We start from the raw sequence: 19,726 nt of genomic DNA on the forward strand, positions 1-19,726 counted from the left end.
TGCCTTACCTGAGGATGGCCCCCCCGAGGTTGGTCGGAGGTCAGTATGTGGGGGGGCCATACGCGATGATGTGGTGGCCAGATTTTTTAGGTAATTATTGGAAACAAAACAGTGTTGATACGTAATGTGTTTGGTTTTGTTTGAGAACATCAAATTTTTGGTTAATTATTTTCTCCATCTTCTGTTTTTTCACATAATCTTTGGCACTCCAACGATGACTACTTCCTGCTACCCTTACAAAACCTGTATGTGGACATTTTGGGGATATATTCTGGAACCCTTATTGCAACGCCATATTTGTGGAATCATGTTGGCATGGTCGTTCGTCAACCAGTTCTTGATTTTTTGTTTTGTGATGTGGTTTTTTTGGTATGTGTTGTATTTGAGATTATCACTGTGTGTTTTGTTTATGAGTGACCACTTTGATTTTTCAGTTATGTTGATAATAAATGTTTTGAGAGTGAAATGTTGTACAGTTGAGATAAAATGTTTTTTTTTTTCAGGGTCCAAACCAACACCAAAAGGAAGCCTGTACACTCATTTTGCTTCGAAAGATTGGCCTAAGCAGCTTGCACACCAACTAGGAACCTGTAAAACGTAGAAATATGTAATTGTGACTACACCAAAAAAGGGAAATCAGATTGTTACTGTTAGGTGTTTCTTGTGGCTGTTTGACATAAAAATCAAACACACACTCTTAGTGTTAAAAATTTGAAATCCTTGCAGGAACAGTCTACTTATGTCAGGGTAAACAATATGTGCTTTAGAAAAAACGAATGAGCCAGAACGTAACTTCAAAAATAACAATTTATTAACATAATGGGCCAAAAATAAAAAAACTACTCCCTAAGGAGGACCGACATACGGTCAAGGACCACCAGCACCCCGATGATATTGGTGTGCATCTGGGCCACACAGGCGGATAAATCGGCCCGACGCCTCTGTTCCTCTGTGGGTGAGAAAAGTGTGGGGATTAATACAACAATAGTGAAACCACATTAAAACACAAAACAAAACCAAACTCCACAAAAAACAATAAAAAAAAACAGCATTAAAACTCCTCAAACTAAAATGGGTTATTCTAAGAGGGGTGGTTGGAGGAGAGGGGGAATTGGGACGGAGGGGAAGGAGGGCCGAAAAATCAGGCTGAGGGTGTAGGAAGGCTGGGGAGGAGTGGGGAATAGGGGAAGGACTGGAGTTGGAGTGTTGGCTGGGGATTGGGGAGAGTGGCCGTGATCGTCGTCTGGCCGGACGCTGACGGCGTAGTCTTCGCTGGGTCCCTAAAAGATGTTAAACAAATTGTGGTTAGTTTCAACACAAATCCACGCCCAAAAACAATTTCAAATGCACACCAAAAAAAAACAAAAAAACCATATATAATATATAATGAAATACAGGGAAAACATGGCCATGCAGATATGAGGAAAATGAATAAATATGAAATACAGGGAAAACATGGCCATGCAGATATGAGAATGAATAAATATGAAATACAGGGAAAACATGGCCATGCAGATATGAGGAAAATGAATAAATATGAAATACAGGGAAAACATGGCCATGCAGATATGAGGAAAATGAATAAATATGAAATACAGGGAAAACATGCTCACGCAGTTAGGGCCACAAAGACAAACATGAAAGCCACAATCCATTAAACTTACTTTCCGCGATCTGCATGCGAAAGCATGCCAGCAAGCGGGGCGTCCGCCGTTGCAGGTCCGACCACCTGCGCTCCAGCTGCCCGATATGGCGGCGTGAGCCGAAGGAGCGCAGGCGGGCCCGAACCTCCGCATATGCGGATCGCTTCTCGCGGTTGGTGATGGGTGGAGGCTGGCTGGTGATCCGCCTATCCATCACCTCCGTAAGCTCCAGCAGCTCGCGCCTGGTGAATGCGGAGGCTCGCATGATGGCAATGGAGTTTTTCATAAAAATCATTTTTGATAAAGTGCACCCAAATTTTATGATTGGCTAATGTATTTAGGAAATTAACAGGAGCAATTCTATTGGTTAGTGTATGAGTCATGTGTTCGACAGGGCCAGAAATCTGTTGAGACTTATGATAGGCTTGATGCAGTGACATGCGTAAGCAAATTTACATAAAGATTTGAAATCCAGGAAATATGCGGGTAGAAAAAGAAATAGAACAATTATTTAATTGGGGCTAACATGTATTTGGACAATTAAAAGCGAATGTTTAAGCCGTACGTATTCTGCGGGTAAACACAAACATGGACATAAATAAAGTTTATTGCATTGTGTAAAAAAAACAAACAAAAAAAACAATTAAGCTAATTGATATATTGATTGGCATGTTACGATTGAGGGAGGTAGGCAGAATCAACGAGCAGTTTATCGAAATCTGACAGTCCAACTTCCGGGTAGTACTAGTGCGTGCGTTCCCTTCAAACCACTTCGGGGATGTACGCTCTCTATTTGGCACGCTCGTTAGTTAGAGGAGGGGTCGCCTGAGTTTGGGGAGGATGTTTGGCTGCGAGCAAAAATACGAGCGTGTGCCTGAATTTAAATATTTTTTTACGTACGCCGAACGTACGAACGGTCACTTGCGTCCGGGTCTGAATGAGGGCCTATGTCCGCTTTACTGCCCTATTCATGCCAAAATCATTGTTGGTAAATCGAAATGGCAAGTGGGTCATATGTACCAGACCACTCTCTGTGGGTTTCAAGTGTAACATTTGATGACCGAAGCTAGTTAACCCCTGCACAACTACAGCTTCTTATTCAAAATGACAAAATATGGAGCCTGTGCCCGCTCTATTGCCCTATTCATGCCAAAATCCTTGTTGGTCAAGGCAAATGACAAGTGGGTCATATGTACCTGACCACCCTCTGTGGGTTTCAAATGTAACATTTGATGACCGAAGCTAGTTAACCCTTGCACAACTACAGCTTCTTATTCAAAATTAGATAATCTGGTGCCTATGCCCGCTTTACTGCCCTATTCATGCCAAAATCATTGTTGGTCAAGGGAAATGGCAAGTGGGTCTTATGTACCTGACCACCCTCTTAGGGTTTCAAGTTTAAAATTTGATGACCGAAGCTAATTAACCCCTGCACAACTACAGCTTGTTATTCAAAATGACAAAACATGGAGCCTGTGCCCGCTTTACTGCCCTATTCATGCCAAAATCCTTGTTGGTCAAGGGAAATGACAAGTGGGTTATATGTACCTGAACACCCTCTGTGGGTTTCAAGTGTAAAATTTGATGACCGAAGCTAGTTAACCCTTGCACAACTACAGCTTCTTATTGAAAATGTCAAAACATAGAGCCTGTGCCCGCTTTACTGCCCTATTAATGCCAAAATCCTTGTTGGTCAAGGCAAATGGCAAGTGGGTCATATGTATGTGAAGACCCCCTGTGAGTTTCAAGTGTAACATTTTATGACTGAAGCTAGTTAACCCCTGCACAACTACAACTTCTTATTCAAAATGAGATAATCTGGTGCCTATGCCCGCTTTACTGCCCTATTCATGCCAAAATCCTTGTTGGTCAAGGCAAATGACAAGTGGGTCATATGTACCTGACCACCCTCTGTGGGTTTCAAGTGTAACATTTGATGACCGAAGCTAGTTAACCCCTGCACAACTACTACAGCATCTTATTCAAAATGACAAAATATGGTGCCTGTGCCCACTATGTGAGGGACACAATTCTTTGTTTACATAGTGTTAGTTTAGTGATCTAACTTTATTTAGATGTTTTAATATAACATTTTCTGAATAAGAAACTGGAAAATGAATAAGTGAATAAGAAGTGAATAAGAGCTGGCCGAATAAGAAGCCAACTTCAGCCTCGTGATAGATTAGATAGATAGATAGATAGATAGATAGATAGATAGATAGATAGATAGATAGATAGATAGATAGATAGATAGATAGATAGATAGATAGATAGATAGACACCCATATATATACCCGGACTGTAAGTAAAGCATAGTAGAAGGAAGTGCATGCTCTCCCTGTACAGTGTGTCATGTTTTCACGTTCTATGTTTTGCTTAAACTTATTAATTGTTCCTTGTGGAAAGCTCAGACCACGATAATGGGATTTTCTTTTGTGTCTTTGACATCTTCTTTTTAGAGACGTAATAACATGTTGTTTAAGTATTTTACTGTGGGCAGCTCCGGTTAGTCACAATATGAACGTTGTATCTGTGTGTGGTACCAGCAGCTGGCAGTACTGGGTCAGTATAACACCCTGGGTGAGTATCAGTAAGGAGCATATGAATGATTTGGGGCTGGTGTGTCCAGTTGCGCTGTAGCACAGCTTCCGCCCCACCTCCAGGGCAGAGAGTTGCTGCTGCCAGGCGACCAGTAGCCACAACACGCCGGGTACACGCTGTACCTGCACTGACTAAGCCGGGAAGCTGCAGAGCAACACTGACTGTGCCCGGGATATAGGACTGGTGAGCACACTATTACATATGCCCACACAGGGCGACCTGTCCTCTGTCTGCTAGGAAATAACTCCTCATCCTGCAATGATATAAATAATTTCTCATGTCTTATCGGCTGCTTAATTCACTGTTGTGATCCCTGTAATAATCACATTTCCATGTGCCTTATGTATAGCTGGCTGTTTGCAGAAACAAGGGTCCCAGTTTAGAAACATTTGTCTCTGGAGAATACTATCCATCTCTGGAGAATACTATCCATGTTTTGTCGGTATACTGCCAGACTGAGGACCTGATTCAGAGATGGACACAATGTAGATTTCGTACACAGTGGAGCAAATGTTTTTCCACTGCGCAAAGTCGTGGAAATTTATTTGCAAAGTGATTGACAGTAGGGAGCCATTTGTGGGAAGTAATGGGGAATGTCGACAGGGCCGGCTCTAGGGGTGTTCGACCAGTGTGGTCGAACAGGGGCGCCACCCATAGAGGGTGCACCTCTCCCCAACATCCTGAGTGGGACAGTACTGTCCCGCTGTTCCACCTGTGGGCCCTCGGGTGGTCGAATCGGGAGGTTGGGGACCCCCACCTCTACAGCTGTGTGGTGGTGCCGGACCCTGGAGTCTGAATGGATGCTGCGCGCATGTGCGCGGAATCCATTCAGTGACGGTAGAGGGCTGGGGGAGCCCAGCTAGTGAGGCTCCCCCAGCCTGACGTTATTTGGAGGCGTGCCATGCGGGCATGCCTCCAAATAACGTCACGTAGGGGCGTGACCTATGGAAATTAGGCCACACCCCATTTCTGGCATGATGTTGGAGCGCACTGTAAAGAGCCGGCACAGGGTGCTCCAACCCCTGGAGCCGGCCCTGAGTGTCGACTAAAACGCACGCATGTTGACCATTTTGGGGGGGTGTCACAGCTTGCGAGTGCGTTCCCTACATAGTAAAATGGCTCTGGTGTCTTACTTCCGTTTCCCATGCTGTGCGACCATAGGATTACTCAAAAGGTCGATGTTCAACTGATGTGCGTCCAGTGGTTGCATATTTGCAAGTGGCGGGTCAGAGACGTCACCAGTGGACGTCTCAATACAAATCCCGACAGCTGCGACATTTGCATATATTTACACAGCCGCTGTGTACAAATTTGCAGCTGCGGTGGCATTAGCATGCATCTCTGGATCAGGCCCTGAGTCCCAGCACAGCACTTGTTCCTGTGTCCTGGCTTTAGCTCAATAATGGTGGAGTGTGTAGTACATGTCCGTTCGCTGCATGTGACGTTTGCATTATACTGGAAATAACAGAAACCATGGGTAGTTAGTAACATCAACCCTCCAGGCACCATCAGACTACGGTGACTGTAGACATATAACTTGTATAGCTTCAGAGATGGCAGACTCCGTCATTGTACATTTTTTCCTAAGCGGGCTCATTGTTATAGCAAGATTGTTTTATAGGTCCATGGGAGAATATGAAACAGATGATACATTTCAAATTATCTGTATAGATTAATTATAAATATACGGTTAGATTTTAATCAACATCAGCTGTGTCTTCAAAAATGCAAAATAAAATGAAATTCAATTAATATAAAGCAGCTCCTGTTTTCAGGTGGAATAAAATGTTTTAACAAGAATGGAATGTATAATAAAACTACAATACAAACATGACTTGAATTGCCATGAAAAATATTGTGTTCCAAAAATCTGTTCAGCTAAATAAAAATAACAGTGATGTTTTTGGTTTTCTCACACTGTAGTATACTCTGACTGTACAAGTAATACTGGCCATTGTTGCCATAACAAGAAGCTTTTAAACAGCCCAGAGGCAAAGGGACAGCAGACAGCGCAACACAAAACAAAATAGAGGCACAGTAAAGTGAATTACAAAACAAATAATACAAACAAAAACAAGGTGAAGATTGTTATGACTTAGGGGTGATAAATCAGAATTTATAATGGTTACTGATATTTATAAATTATTGAACACAAATACTGTACAGCGAAGACACAAATAGAGCATAGCGCACCTAGGACAAGGGGTGGCCTAGCAGAATATGCAACATCTGCACCTGCAGTAGTTACATCTTTTGTGATAAACAAGAAGAGGTTTGGAAACCCCTATGCAGTTCGTTTGGGAAGCTCATGTAACATTAATATGTTCAGATGTTGCAGTACATATGTGGACTATAAAAGCATACTGTTTATCAGTGTATGAAAGCTTTAACTCTCATATTTAATTATGATACAATGTTTAATTTAAAGTATGAACAATTTTGCATCCATGTTAACCAGCTGTCGTGGGTTTAAGACAAATTACAACCCTCTACCACTTTAATATATACAGTCAGGTGCATAAATATTGGGACATTGACAGAATTTTTATATTTTGGCCTCTATTCACCACCACAATGGCTTTGAAATGAAACAAACAAGATGTGCTTTAACTGCAGACTTTCAGATTTAATTGAGGGTAATTACAACCAAATCAGGTGAACGGTGTAGGAATTACAACGGTTTCTATATGTGCCTCTATAATGCTAATTACCTTCAATTTTCAATTTTTGGTCATTTTTGGTAACATCATGGAGGCCAATAATGGAGACCAAAGTTCTTATACTACAATAGATGACTACAGGGAATATATTTTCGGTCATTTTCTCTATCCATATCCTTGGTTAAAATGGAAAAATATCTATTTTTTATGCAGCTGTTGTAAGAATGGATGAATTACTGCAATGGCTGGAAATCAGAATCACATCATCTCTGAAGCCAAGAGCAGATGATATGAAAAATCTGTTTCTGGATCACACCTATAGGTAATAAATTGGGGAAAAAAAGAGTGTGGGTTTTACTGACAACACTGAGACAGTAGATATTATTTTCACTAGACTAGAATAAAACTACCAATAGATACAGTCATAAATATGTGAAATGTCCCTGCTTACCTTTACTCTGATAAGTATGATGTTACTGTTCATAATTCTCTGTTATTGGACATGAGAAATCTCTCAGTTTTTGGGGTATCATGCAGGAACGCAATTATCTTCTATTCAGGTAGCAGGAAAACATTGGAAAATCCTTAAAGGCTACCCTATATAACGCCATCTGAGAATATATAGGGAAAATTCTATTACTGCCAAAAATTGCAGCCCACTCTCCGCCACTCAATCGGTAATTCTCCCGGAGAGTTAAAAAATGTAGGCAAGTATGTAGTGACAATTGCAAACACATGCACACCAGAACACAGACACACGGGTGCCTGAGAAATCCATATTATTTGTGGTTGTTCGAGAGCAGATGTAAGAAGTGGATTATGATGACGTTGGCCAGTTTGTGGTTGGCTGTTTGCGAATGCACTGCTGATGTTAATCGGTTCTTTCTTTCAAAAAAGTAGAGTGTGCACAACAGGATTATGTAAATATTTTTATCTCAATATGAAACATAAAAAACATGTAAATAGACAGTATAGTACATAGAAAAAAATAAACACAGCTAAAATACGAACTAAAAACTAACCAAATGCACATATTTAGTGAAAAAAATCGTAACCATGAGTTCCACATTAAAGATTCTTTATATGAATAAAAATAACTCTTTTTCAGTCAGTGAAGAAGGCAAATACAGTATTTGTAAAAATAGTAAACTTCCTACCCACAACATAAAGAGATAATCTTCCACATATGGAAAAGTATACAGTATTGTTAATATATAGAATGGTGGGTACACTGTTTCCAGATTTATTTTGGAGTGTAGAATGAGTTATTTGCTCTATCACCTGGGCTGATGATGAATATATAGGGCCTGATTCATTACAGATCGCAACTGCCATTACGCACGCAGACAGCCGATTGTTGTGTTCCGCGCATGCGTATGCTTCGCACTGCGCATGCGCAAAGGCTCCACTGTGGCCGCAGTGTGATCGCAGAGTGATTGAGAGGAAGTGACCGTTTGGGGGTGTTGGCGGGGAGGTGGTTGTGGAAACGCAGGCGTATCAGTGCGTTTGAACGCTATTACAGGGGCGAGCATAAATTAGTCACTGCGGTGGCATACACAGCTTGAGCTTTCACTGCGTGCAATGAGGTTAGCAAATTCTGAGTAAGGTCAGACCTGTTGTAACTATGCGTGAGACTCCGATGGTATTCGATGTTACCAATGGTTCGTAGACTTGCAAAGTATTACGAATGTGAGTAAGGGGAGGTGGACGTCCTTATGTTGGGCTGCGACGGCATTGCGATTGCAAACATTAGCATATTTTTGCAGTGGGTCTGCATGCGTAATCGCAGCTGCGATCCCAATAACGATCCGTAATGAATTAGGCCCATAGGGCCAAGGTGGAGATACAAATGCAGATTAATGTAATCTTTCTTTGCTGACTGGACATATATTAAGCTTTTTGTATGTCTCTTTAAGCACAAATTTTTTTTCTCATACATGAGGCAGGAAATTATTTTGCAAACAAAACTATAAACATGGATGTAACATGCCTGCCATAAACTGGTCATATATGCTGACCTACAGGAAACTTCCCTTAGCTGCATCTTTATACAGATGTGTCCCTCATACACCTAGCATCTATACGCCATACGGCGCAATACGCCGGCACGAAAGATATGCTCAAAGAGGAGTAACGTGTTGTACTTTACTCCAAATTTTGCAGCTTATACACATTGCAAATGCAGCAAAAAGTCACAAATGCAGTCGAAGATTAAGCACAACAGAACTTGGTATAAGTAAAAGCCGCGGCTGCTCACATCAGTGCCCATTTTGCACAGATTTAGACCCAGTCGCACACAGATGTACAAATATCAAATCATCAAACTGATCAGTGTAAACTAGCAATGTCGTTCTGTTGCTCCCAGTTATTTTATTTGTGCGAATAAGGTGCACATTTTGAGCGAGTAAGACGCTCAGCATGGGGGAGTCAACCAGGACCTGGCGCTTAAAGAAGGGCTATACTCAATCGATAGTGTATAAGGAAACATATGTATATACATTCAATGGAAGATTAATGAAGACATGCACACACGAGCCCCTGAGGTGGTTGCATGCAGTTGTTTTTCCTAGGCTTCCTCTGTTCCTTTTACACCTATGTCAATAAAGTGGGGTGAGTAATCTAGAGGAACAATCACAAGCCATGATTAAGTGATCGTAACTATTATTTGGTCATTCTTCCTCCCCTTTCCCTTCTCATCCCCCTGTTTACATTTACAGGTGGTTATTGGGCAGTGGGTGCATATAGTAGCCCCCAAGGCTTTGGTAAGTTATAGGGGAGCCCCTATACTATCAAATTTATTACTAGGTGGTAGTGCAGCTTTATTGGGCCCCTATACATCAGGCAGCTATTGAGGCAATTCCCCGTTCTGCTGATGCCTGGGTCAGGGCATTGGTGAAATCCAGCATGTTGGACAATCCTGATTCGCCGATTCCGACCCAAAAATGATCAGAATCGATAAGTCCGGGATTTTTAACATATTGTATTTTACGAATTCCCCCACGGATAACAGATCATCGATGTCCACTGACCTGCGTCTTTGATTGGTGGATCAGATCGGTGTCGGCAGAATGGGGAATCGGCCAGTAGATATATGGCCAGCAGTACATAGAATGATTACCAATAAAAGTTACATTCATTTTAACTTGCTGCACAACAGAACACTGCTCCTGACCTGTTTATTTATTAGGTCCTACCTCTGTGAATTTCTGAAGAATGAAGACGTCCACACATTATATATTTATTTCAAGATGGCCAAGACATCACTTGCAGCTACTCTTACGCCCCCTCCTGCCTTACAGAACAAGTGCATATGCTTTGTGAAGCTGGGGACTGCAATTAAGCTTACGCTGGAAAATATAGGTAAAAGATAAGTATGGAAGCAGTCACAAGTATGGGAGTGTGTATGATGGTATAATTCAATTGCACATGGCTTGTTTTTATTACTGATTTGATTTATAAAATACTGGACATTAGTAAAGTATGATGTTTCTTTTATATTTATCCATTTAATTAAGACATATAATCTACTAGAGATAATCTAAATTGGATGTATAGCGTTTATCCTACTTCCAGCTATATTATTCACACTGCTGCCTCTTACTTCTGTCCCAATCTACAGTTCTGACCTTTTCCCTCTAGAGTCTATAGTAGACTGTATGTAATATTTCTCATTAGCAGTGCCCTCCTTTTGTTTTCATGTCTGTTTCCCTATTTTATATATGACCTGTTTTCTCCACTCACAAGTCAGAACTGTACCAATAATTTGCCTGATTCTGAGTCGGACACAAAACGGCTGCAAGTGCAGTTTTGCTACCTTTTGTTAATGCGAATATCCGTACGGCTTCATGTACTCACACTGGGCCTGATTCAGACCCGCTCGCGGGTCTCGCACCAAAGGGGGCGTGCTGTCGATGGTGAGTGACAGCACGCCCCCTTTGGTGGGCGTGCCAGGGGCGTGGCTGGCCAGATGGAGCCTACGTCTGGGGCTGGCCCCACTGACATCACAAGTGATGTCAGTGGGAGTGCTTTTGGCTCTGATAGAGCCAAAAGCACTCCTGGGCTTGCGGCAGACGAGACCCTACCACAAGGGTCTCGTCGCAAGCCCGATGGTCGCGATGGTCTTGACCATCGCGACCATCTTTTTGGCCGCTCGCTATAGCTGTGGGTGGTCACCCACAGCTATGCGAGCGGCCAGGAGGCCGCTCTAAAAAAGAGAAGGAGGGCCCTGATTCAGAGCGAGCGCCCTGAAAGAACGTCCGGCTCTGAATAAGGCCCTCTGTCCACTGTTTTTCCGTCTGCAGCCACAACCATTATTATTAGTATTGAACTTACTCCTACCCCATGGTAGGTGCAGAAGATCTGTCAGATAGAGATGTACCTGCATCATACACACCAAATAATAGCACAGATGTGTAGCTAAATGCCCACAACAGTCTCATTACACTCAGCAAAACAGATTTCTTGTGTCCGTTCACAAAGTAGTCACTGTGTTGATACATAGAAATGCCCATTTCACAGAGAGAGAGAACCAGCTGTGCATGGAAGCTCCGTCAAGATGCGTATACAGAATGCAGAGTACAGTTCCTTGTGCAGATTGTTAAAACTTGCTAGATGCGTTTTTTTTGGGGCTTGCTTCTGTTAATGGAGATGTGGCTGCGATAAAATGCAAATGCTAATTTAAGCTTTCCCTTCTTGTACTAGCGTCTGCCTAAATGTACAAGGACGGAGACGCCCACTTTCATTGCCCATGCACACTATAACTCAGCCTGTAGTTCTAGACTGTACACCATCATCCCCAAACAAAATAGCGCCTTTATGTGTCCACTCAGGGTAACGCATGCGCCACAGGGGTTTTCTGAATTTTTTGCATATGTGCAGTAGCAAATAATCGCTCAACTACTGTGAACATCTAAATAGCGTGCAGTGTGCGTGTGCCTCTGAATCAGGCCCTTCCTGTAGAAGCACATCTCATACAAACAGGTCGTCTAACATCATCTCTTTCACCTGAAATAAAAGGCTCTGCATATGTACTTCCTAACGGGAGACGTGTTTCAATTAATATTGCCCAAGTTACTGCAGAGTATTTTATAGTGGGTAGAAAGAGTCAAGTTAGAGGGCAGATACATGCATTTTCTTACTGTTTCATGAAACAGTAATGTGTAATAGTAATAGTAATAATAATAATGATAATAATAATACAATTCTAAGTATTTAAATTGCATTGCTGGTTATATATTTATGTAACGAATGAATAACATAGTATTGATTATTAACATGATCTGTTTCCATCTTTAGCAAATCATGTGATGTCTGTGGATTGTGCCAAATTCCCATTGAAGTACTTTGATTCAGTTCTTCACCAAGTTTACCTACCACTGCTCTGCAATGAGAATACAGCAAGCGGAACTTACTGCACTGACAAGATTTTTGACATTTTGCACAGGTTCACTGGGAACCTGGAAGTTATAGCAGGTCATGTGGAGGTAGGTTATATGCTCATCAATTGATCTTCAGACCCTTGCAGAAAGTGGATGGGTTGGTTGTGGTGCCCCATACAGTATAGTAATATAAACTTTTTTTGCATAGGCTAAATCAATATAACAAACCGGCCTGTCAGCAGCAAATAGCCTGTTGGCATTATTTCGAGAAGAGCAAAGAGGAAGTGCTTTTATGCCCCATTCACTTACTTTTGTCATCAGACTAATCAGAACCACAACTAATCACTTTTTCAGTTCTTTTTGCAAAGTGTGAAGTCATAACCAGATATACATTTTTGTTGTACAATCGGTTTGATAATAGTTAATTTACCCCTCACAGCTATGTTTCACTGCTGATGCATAATTAAAAATGAATAGACCCAATGGGCTCTAATAAAGTTTAGCTTAATATATAGCGGAAACAGAGAGCAGCTGCCAACAAGAGGAGACAGGCGTCTTACCATGAGGTCGGAGAATATGTGCTGGGAAAACTCTTTTCTGTCTCCTACTGACAGAAGTTATACTAGGTGCTGTATGTACAGTTAGATCCATATAAATAATTTTGGTTCTGTATGTCACCACAATGGATTTGAAATGAAAACATGGAGATGCAATTGAAATTCAGTCTTTCAGCTTTAATTCAAGGAATTAAACATTTTTAGGTGCTCAAATGCAACATTAACATAATCATAAGTAAAATTTTAATGTTTAATACTTTGTTGAGAATCTTTTGGAACCCATGGACATCACCAAATGCTGGGTTTCCTCTTTTTTTATGCTTTGCCAGGCCTTTACTGCAGCTGTCTCCAGTTGTCGTCTGTTTGTGGGACTTTCTGCCTTTAGTTTTGTATTCAGCAAGTGAAATGCATGCTCAAACTGGTTGAGATCAGGTGATTGACTCGGCCATTGCAGATTATTTCACTTCTTTGCCTTAAAAAACTTGTTGGTTGATTTTGCAGTATGTTTTGGGTCATTGTTTATCTGTACTACGAAGCGTCATCTAATCAACTTTGCTGAATTTGTATGAATCTGTGCAGACAGTATATCCCTATACACTAATTCATCTGGCTGCTTCTGTCTTCTGTCACATCATCAATAAACACTAGTGACTCAGTGCCATTGGAAGACATGCATGTTCATGCCATCACACTGCCTTCGTTGTGTTTTATAGATGATGTGGTATGCTTTGGATCGTGAGCCATTCCAAGCCTTCTCCATACTTTTTTCTTCCCATCACTCTAGTATAGGTTGATTTTAGATTCATCTGTCCAAAGAATGCTGTCCCAGAACTGGGCTGACTTTTTTAGCTCTTGTTTTGGCAAAGTCTAATCTGGTCTTTCTATTATTGAGACCTACGAATGGTTTGTACCTTGTGGGAAACCCTATGTATTTGCTGCAATGAAGTCTTCTTTATTTAATGTAGACTTTGATAATAATATTCCTACCTCTTGGAGGGTGTTCTCCTCTTGGAGGGTGTGCTGGATGTTGTGAAGGGCTTTCTTTATCATGATCATCCACCACTGTTGTCTTCTGTGGATGTCCAGGCCTTTTTTGTGTTGCCGACCTCACCAGTGCATTAAGTTTTTCTCAGAATGCACCAAACTATGGACGCAGCTAAGGTTCCCTCTGTCTCTCTGATGGATTTTTTTTGTATTTGTAAAAAAGGATGGCCTATTTCACTTGGATTGATAGTTCCTTTGGCCGCATGTTGTGGATTCACAGCAACTGCTTCCAATTGTAAATGCCACATTTGGAATCAACTCCAGACCTTTTGCCTGCTTTAGTGATAAAGAAATAATGAAGGAATAGAGCACATCTGTCCATGAAACAGCTTCTGAGTCAATTTTCCAATTACTTTTGGTCACTTGAAAAGAGGGGGGCTACATATTAAACAGCTGAAATTCCTAAACCCTTCCTTCAATTTAGATGTGAATACCCTCAAGTAAAGCTTTTAAAACCACATTCATTATATAAACGTAACTTGAATATGTTTTGGTAAACAGCTAAAATAACATAAAATGTGTCAGTGTCCAACTATATATGGATCTAACTATATATTTATTATGGGATGTTTAAACTTAACCTGAACCCTTATGCTGTTTATATGAGATAAATATGTTTGATAAAGAAAGTTTGTTTTTAAACTCTTTTCCTTATAGCCTATATTATAGACCATCTAAACTGTTACTTATTAATAACGTATTATTTACATATTTACAGGTTCTCAAACTCGGTCCTCAGGACCCCAAACAGTGCATGTTTTCCAGGTCTCCTCACAACATCACAAGTGAAATAATTAGCTCCACCTGTGGTTCTTTTAAAATGTGTCAGTGAGTAATGGATAAATCTGTGCCTCTGCCGAGTGACCTGGAAAACGTGACCTGTGTGGGGGCCATGAGGACCAAGTTTGAGAACCACTGATTTACATTATCCAGGGTATGAGGAAACCAATGTGTACATATATGTCAAGGGACAGTGCTAGATTGTTCTGCTGCTCCCACAGCTCCTTGGACTTGCTCCAATGCTCCGAAAAAGTGGGGAAGTTGGATTGTGGGATGGTGCCCACATCCAAAATAAACCCCCATTCAGCTCAGGTTGGCTGGCCCTACTGCCGCATGTAAAATCATACTGTGTAACAGAGCTCAACTGCTCCCTGCAGCCTAAGCACATGACGCCGCGCAGAGGGGACGGGGCCACCAGCACCGGTAAGTGCAGCACTGAATGGAGCGTCCTGAGGAAGCTCCGTTTGGCTGCTCAGACTGCAGGGTGTCTGTCTGGAGCATCCACAGGACACTCCGGATGGCACTGCAGCTGTGATCACTAGCCAAAAGCAAGGGCTTTGGGTAGCGACATTGTCCCCCACACAGCCCTGTGCTCTGTGTGGCAGCACCACTAGCACACCCCTAGTTACAGCCCCCATTTGAAGTATTACATAACTGCACTTTGTATGAAGCAAACTGCAGCTTATACTAATTATGCCGTCTTCATGGACTGATCACACTGGCTCTCAAATCAAGCACTTGGAAACTGCCCTCTAGAAATACTGTGTTTGCCCCTGGGGTGCCTCATTGCACAAATCCCGGACTCCAACAAACTCCTCTAATTGGCCAATGCAAGCTCCCCCTCAGTGCAGAACACTGCATAGCCAGACCTCATACCAAAATTTGATGATGGACACGACAATGCTGCTTCAGTCTACTGAGCCCCTCACTGTGCTCTCAAAAGAAATTAGCTGGAGCCCTTCCTGAGTTTACTCAGAAGAGGCCCAGCTCTGCTTTTCTGAGGTCGAGGTGATCTGTCACTATCTTAGGTGATTTGGCAGAGCTCCAGGTGTACTGGGGCAAACGTAGGAGCACATCACCACCAAAGAATATTATGTACTATGATTTGATGCATTGTGCTTTGTAAATTAGGCCCATATTTTGGATTTGCTGACTTCTACAGCTGATAACAGGTGTGGCAACATTCTGACATTAGTAACTACCATAATTAGTGAATAATCAGAAAATAAAAAGTTAAGGTGAATGTATAAACTTGGTTTTTTATACATCTATTGCATTCTTATTTATGTAATTAAGGGCCTGATTCAGACCCGCTCGCAAGCAGTTCGATGGTGGCCCAGTGCGCACGCGCGAGCCCCGGAGCGAGCGCAAAAAGCACTCGCTCCGGGACTCACTACAAAAGGGGCAGCTGTCGATGTTGATCGACAGCTCGCCCCATTTTATAGGCGTGGCGGGGGGTGGCTTCACAAACGGAGGCGTTCCCATGCGAACGCCTGCCGTTTGTGTGTGACCCCACTGACATCACCAGTGATGTCAGTGAGAGAACTTCCGGCTCTATTAGAGCCAGAAGTTCTCTGGGGCTTGCGGCCACGAGACCCTACCACAAGGGTCTCGTCGCAAGCCCGATGGTCCTGATGTTCTTGACCATCGCGACCATCATTATGGCCGCTTGCAATAGCTGTGGGTGGTAACCCACAGCTATGCGAGCGGCCAAGAGGCTGCAACTAACAAAACCTGCGCCCGCCCTGTTTCAGAGGGAGCGCTCGCTTTTTCGAGCGCCTCTGAATCAGGCCCAAAGTTCAAAATTGCTAATAAAATGTATATGCACTTTTGAACTCCTTTTGAAATGTATTTTTTTCTGTGTGCATCACAGTGGTGAGAAAGGGACATCAGTACCGATGTCACTGACATATGGACATACTCGTAACTGACCAGGAAACAATTCATTCAGAGTTCATTCACACCCAATTCCAAATTGTCTTCCTGTTTCTTTTTTTAGAAATTGTACCGATGTCACTGACATATGGACATACTCGTAACTGACCAGGAAACAATTCATTCAGAGTTCATTCACACCCAATTCCAAATTGTCTTCCTGTTTCTTTTTTTAGAAATTAGTGGTTTGGTTTTACTTGGTTATGTTCGGATGTCAAAAAACGGCATCATATTGGCTATCTGGCTCTCACATGTTTTGGATAGCCAATAAGATAAATCCGAACTAGCGCTAATTAGGTGAACAGAACACAAAGTCACAACCGAACCGCTCATTGCTATTTTTGTTCCACATTTTATACAATGCTTGGTGTATGTTTACATTTTCTCCTTAGTTTACACAACTTGCCAAAATTTTGTATAATGGAAAATTTAAACCAGACATTTGATTTCCTGGGTTATAAATTGTTGAGTACTACTTGGTAGGGCAGTGAAGTGTATAAGGATATGTGAGAGGATAGAGGGCCTAATTCCGAGATTCACATTAATGCAAACGCATTACGGATCGCAGTTGCTAAAATATGCTAATGCCTTCCAAGCTTAGCCAAGCATAGGGACGCCCACTGCTGCCTTCTCATATCCGTCCGACGAAGTACAACAGCGTAAACTTCTGTAACATCGATGTGGATCGGGCAGTCACCAAGTAAGTACTGTAAGGAAAGTCTGACCTGCCTCAAACACTGCAGCTCTCCTGACAACCAGAGAGCTCTCATGCTACGAAGGAGATTGCAATGGCTAATTTATGCATGCACATGAAACATAGTTTAAACAGTTTCATCATGCCTGCATTTGCCTACCCGGGCCCTATACCTCCCCCAAATGCTGACTACCTGTCACTCACTTTGCGATTGAATCAACAGTACAAACGTGATGTGATCGCAATATAATCGTAGCACGTGCGCAGTGGAGCATCCACGCATGCTCAATGGCAAACAATCGCTCAAACTGCTTAAAATTCGGCAGTGCGTACATCTCGGGATCAAGCCCAGATAGTACAATTTAGTTAAATGTTTGGCAAAAAATTGTCATTATTAGGTTGGCAAGACCATGGGCGGGAAGTAATAGTGTCCAATTTAGTATTTTACTATTAATTGCTCACCTAAATTGAAATTAAGCCGGGATCCTCTTCAATCCATATTGCATCCCTGATCCTTGGTTTGGCAGAAAAAGTCCCTACATAAACACTGCAAGACTTGTCCAAATCAGCCTTGTTGCAAAGGACAGATTGAGCCTGTTATTGGCTTGAGTGTGGAAAAAAAACAATCTGATTGGTTAGTTTCTCACGCTGTGACCAATAAGAGCAAAGCCATGGACGTAACTACCATAGGTGCAAGGGGTGCAGCTGCTATGGGGCCCAGAGCTTGAGAGGGGGCCATCTTCCTTGTCAAAGTTACATGTGTTATATACATTAGGTGTGTATGGTGAAAATCTCTGCAGTTTATAAGACTTATAACTAGAATCTATTACATTCTGCCCACATGTTGCATGAATTGTCACTGACTAGCATTTTTAATATGTACTTTCAATTTCATGTGTTTTAATATACATTTTCCTTTTGATGTGTTTTGAAACGGCTTCATTGTGCTTCCCATTCCTTCTCTGGAAATACTGAAAAATACACCATATACATTTTTCACCATTGGGTGGTACATAGAGGCCCTTACAAACATTTGCTTTGGGGATTTCAAATACCTAGTTACGCCCTTGAGCAAAGCCACTTTGTATAATGACAAGCTTAGAACCTATCATTTGTGATGTGTCTCCCCGCACGGAGCAATATTGCAGCGTTATGTGTTTTCTGTTTTTGCCATACCAGGATCCTTGGTCCTACATGGGCTGAAAAGGATCTCCCCATTTGTAATTAGGTGAGAAATAAATTGGTAAATGAAACAATGTGGGGAGGAGTTTTTATTTCACAAAAATATTTTTTTCTAAAGGTATGGTATTTATCATTTTGTTACAGCCGGACTACAAGTCCCATTAGAACCTGGATGCTAGTGCTCATGGTTTACCAAGTGCCAGCATGCCCTGGCAACCACAATCTTTAGGCATGACATACTGTTTTTTGAGGGGATGGGAGCGAGGGTGCATTTTTTCCACCTACATAATTTAACACCATGCTGAGCATACAGGGACCCTACGCTGTGTGTCACCAGCCCAGTGTGCTGGTAGCGGATTTTTCCAGGGGACACCATACTGTTTATTTCCTAAATAATACTGCTACCAGCCAGGGCTCTTTTTTACTACTCATTTATTATATTGGAAAAAACACAACAAGCATCTTGGAATAGACCAAGACACCTGCAATGTGTGGACTTTAAACTTGCCGCAACTTGTTTTCCACCCTTGACAGCTATTGCATTACTTTTTCTTTATTTACCAAAATCAACTGAAAATCTCTGCAGTTTATAAGACTTATAACTAGAATCTATTACATTCTGCCCACGTGTTGCATGAATTATCTCTGACCAGCATTTTTAATCTGTACTTTCTATTTGATGTGTTTTAATATACATTTTCCTTTTGATGTATTTTGAAAGGGCTTCATTGTGCTTCCCATTCCTTCTCTGGAATTACTGAAAAGCACACTATCACTGAACAAATCTGGATCCGCAATCCATATTATGGAAACAACGGTTATTGGCTGGATAAGGCAAATTAAGGTAAAAAGTACCATTATGAAAAATAAGCACTGTATTAATATTATATAAGTTGGGTGTCCAACTTGCAATGCATATACAAGATTTTTTTCACTCAAGACAGAGGTGGCAAAATGCGCCACCTTGTTATATGTACATGAACAAACTTAGCTGTAGTAGGATGTAGTATGTGCGTGTACTAAAAACATGGTGTCCTTCCTCAAGTAAACTCTAGAAAAGAATAGTACCTATCAAATTGTCACTGTCACAGTGCTCCATGACGACAATCCAATAAAATGCACACCTACTTTCAGCCATAACCAGGCTTCATATACAATCCAGACTTTTCTATTCACAGATTATGGGCCTGATTCAGAGGCTGAACGCTATTCCGATGTTCACCCAGTTGAGCAATTATCGGTGGTTTACACG

The 19,726-nt window shown here is 41.8% G+C and overlaps 1 protein-coding gene across 1 annotated transcript in view; it reads left to right on the top strand.

Annotated features, from left to right (window-relative positions):
- The first annotated feature begins 4,386 nt into the window (after positions 1–4,386).
- LOC148507539 (uncharacterized) overlaps positions 4,387–19,726 on the top strand; it is a 662,982-nt gene continuing 647,642 nt past the window's right edge. Inside the window, exons 1-5 of the mRNA XM_088445856.1 lie at positions 4,387–4,427; positions 7,118–7,226; positions 10,092–10,264; positions 12,200–12,387; positions 19,196–19,318. Of these exons, the coding sequence (XP_088301982.1) occupies positions 7,129–7,226; positions 10,092–10,264; positions 12,200–12,387; positions 19,196–19,318 (582 nt within the window). The 5' untranslated portion in view covers positions 4,387–4,427; positions 7,118–7,128. The remainder of the gene's footprint in view (positions 4,428–7,117; positions 7,227–10,091; positions 10,265–12,199; positions 12,388–19,195; positions 19,319–19,726) is intronic.

The sequence above is a fragment of the Taudactylus pleione genome, unplaced genomic scaffold (genome assembly GCF_031769625.1).
Source record: "Taudactylus pleione unplaced genomic scaffold, aTauple2 ptg000391l, whole genome shotgun sequence".
In the NCBI taxonomy this organism is placed as follows: domain Eukaryota; kingdom Metazoa; phylum Chordata; class Amphibia; order Anura; family Myobatrachidae; genus Taudactylus; species Taudactylus pleione.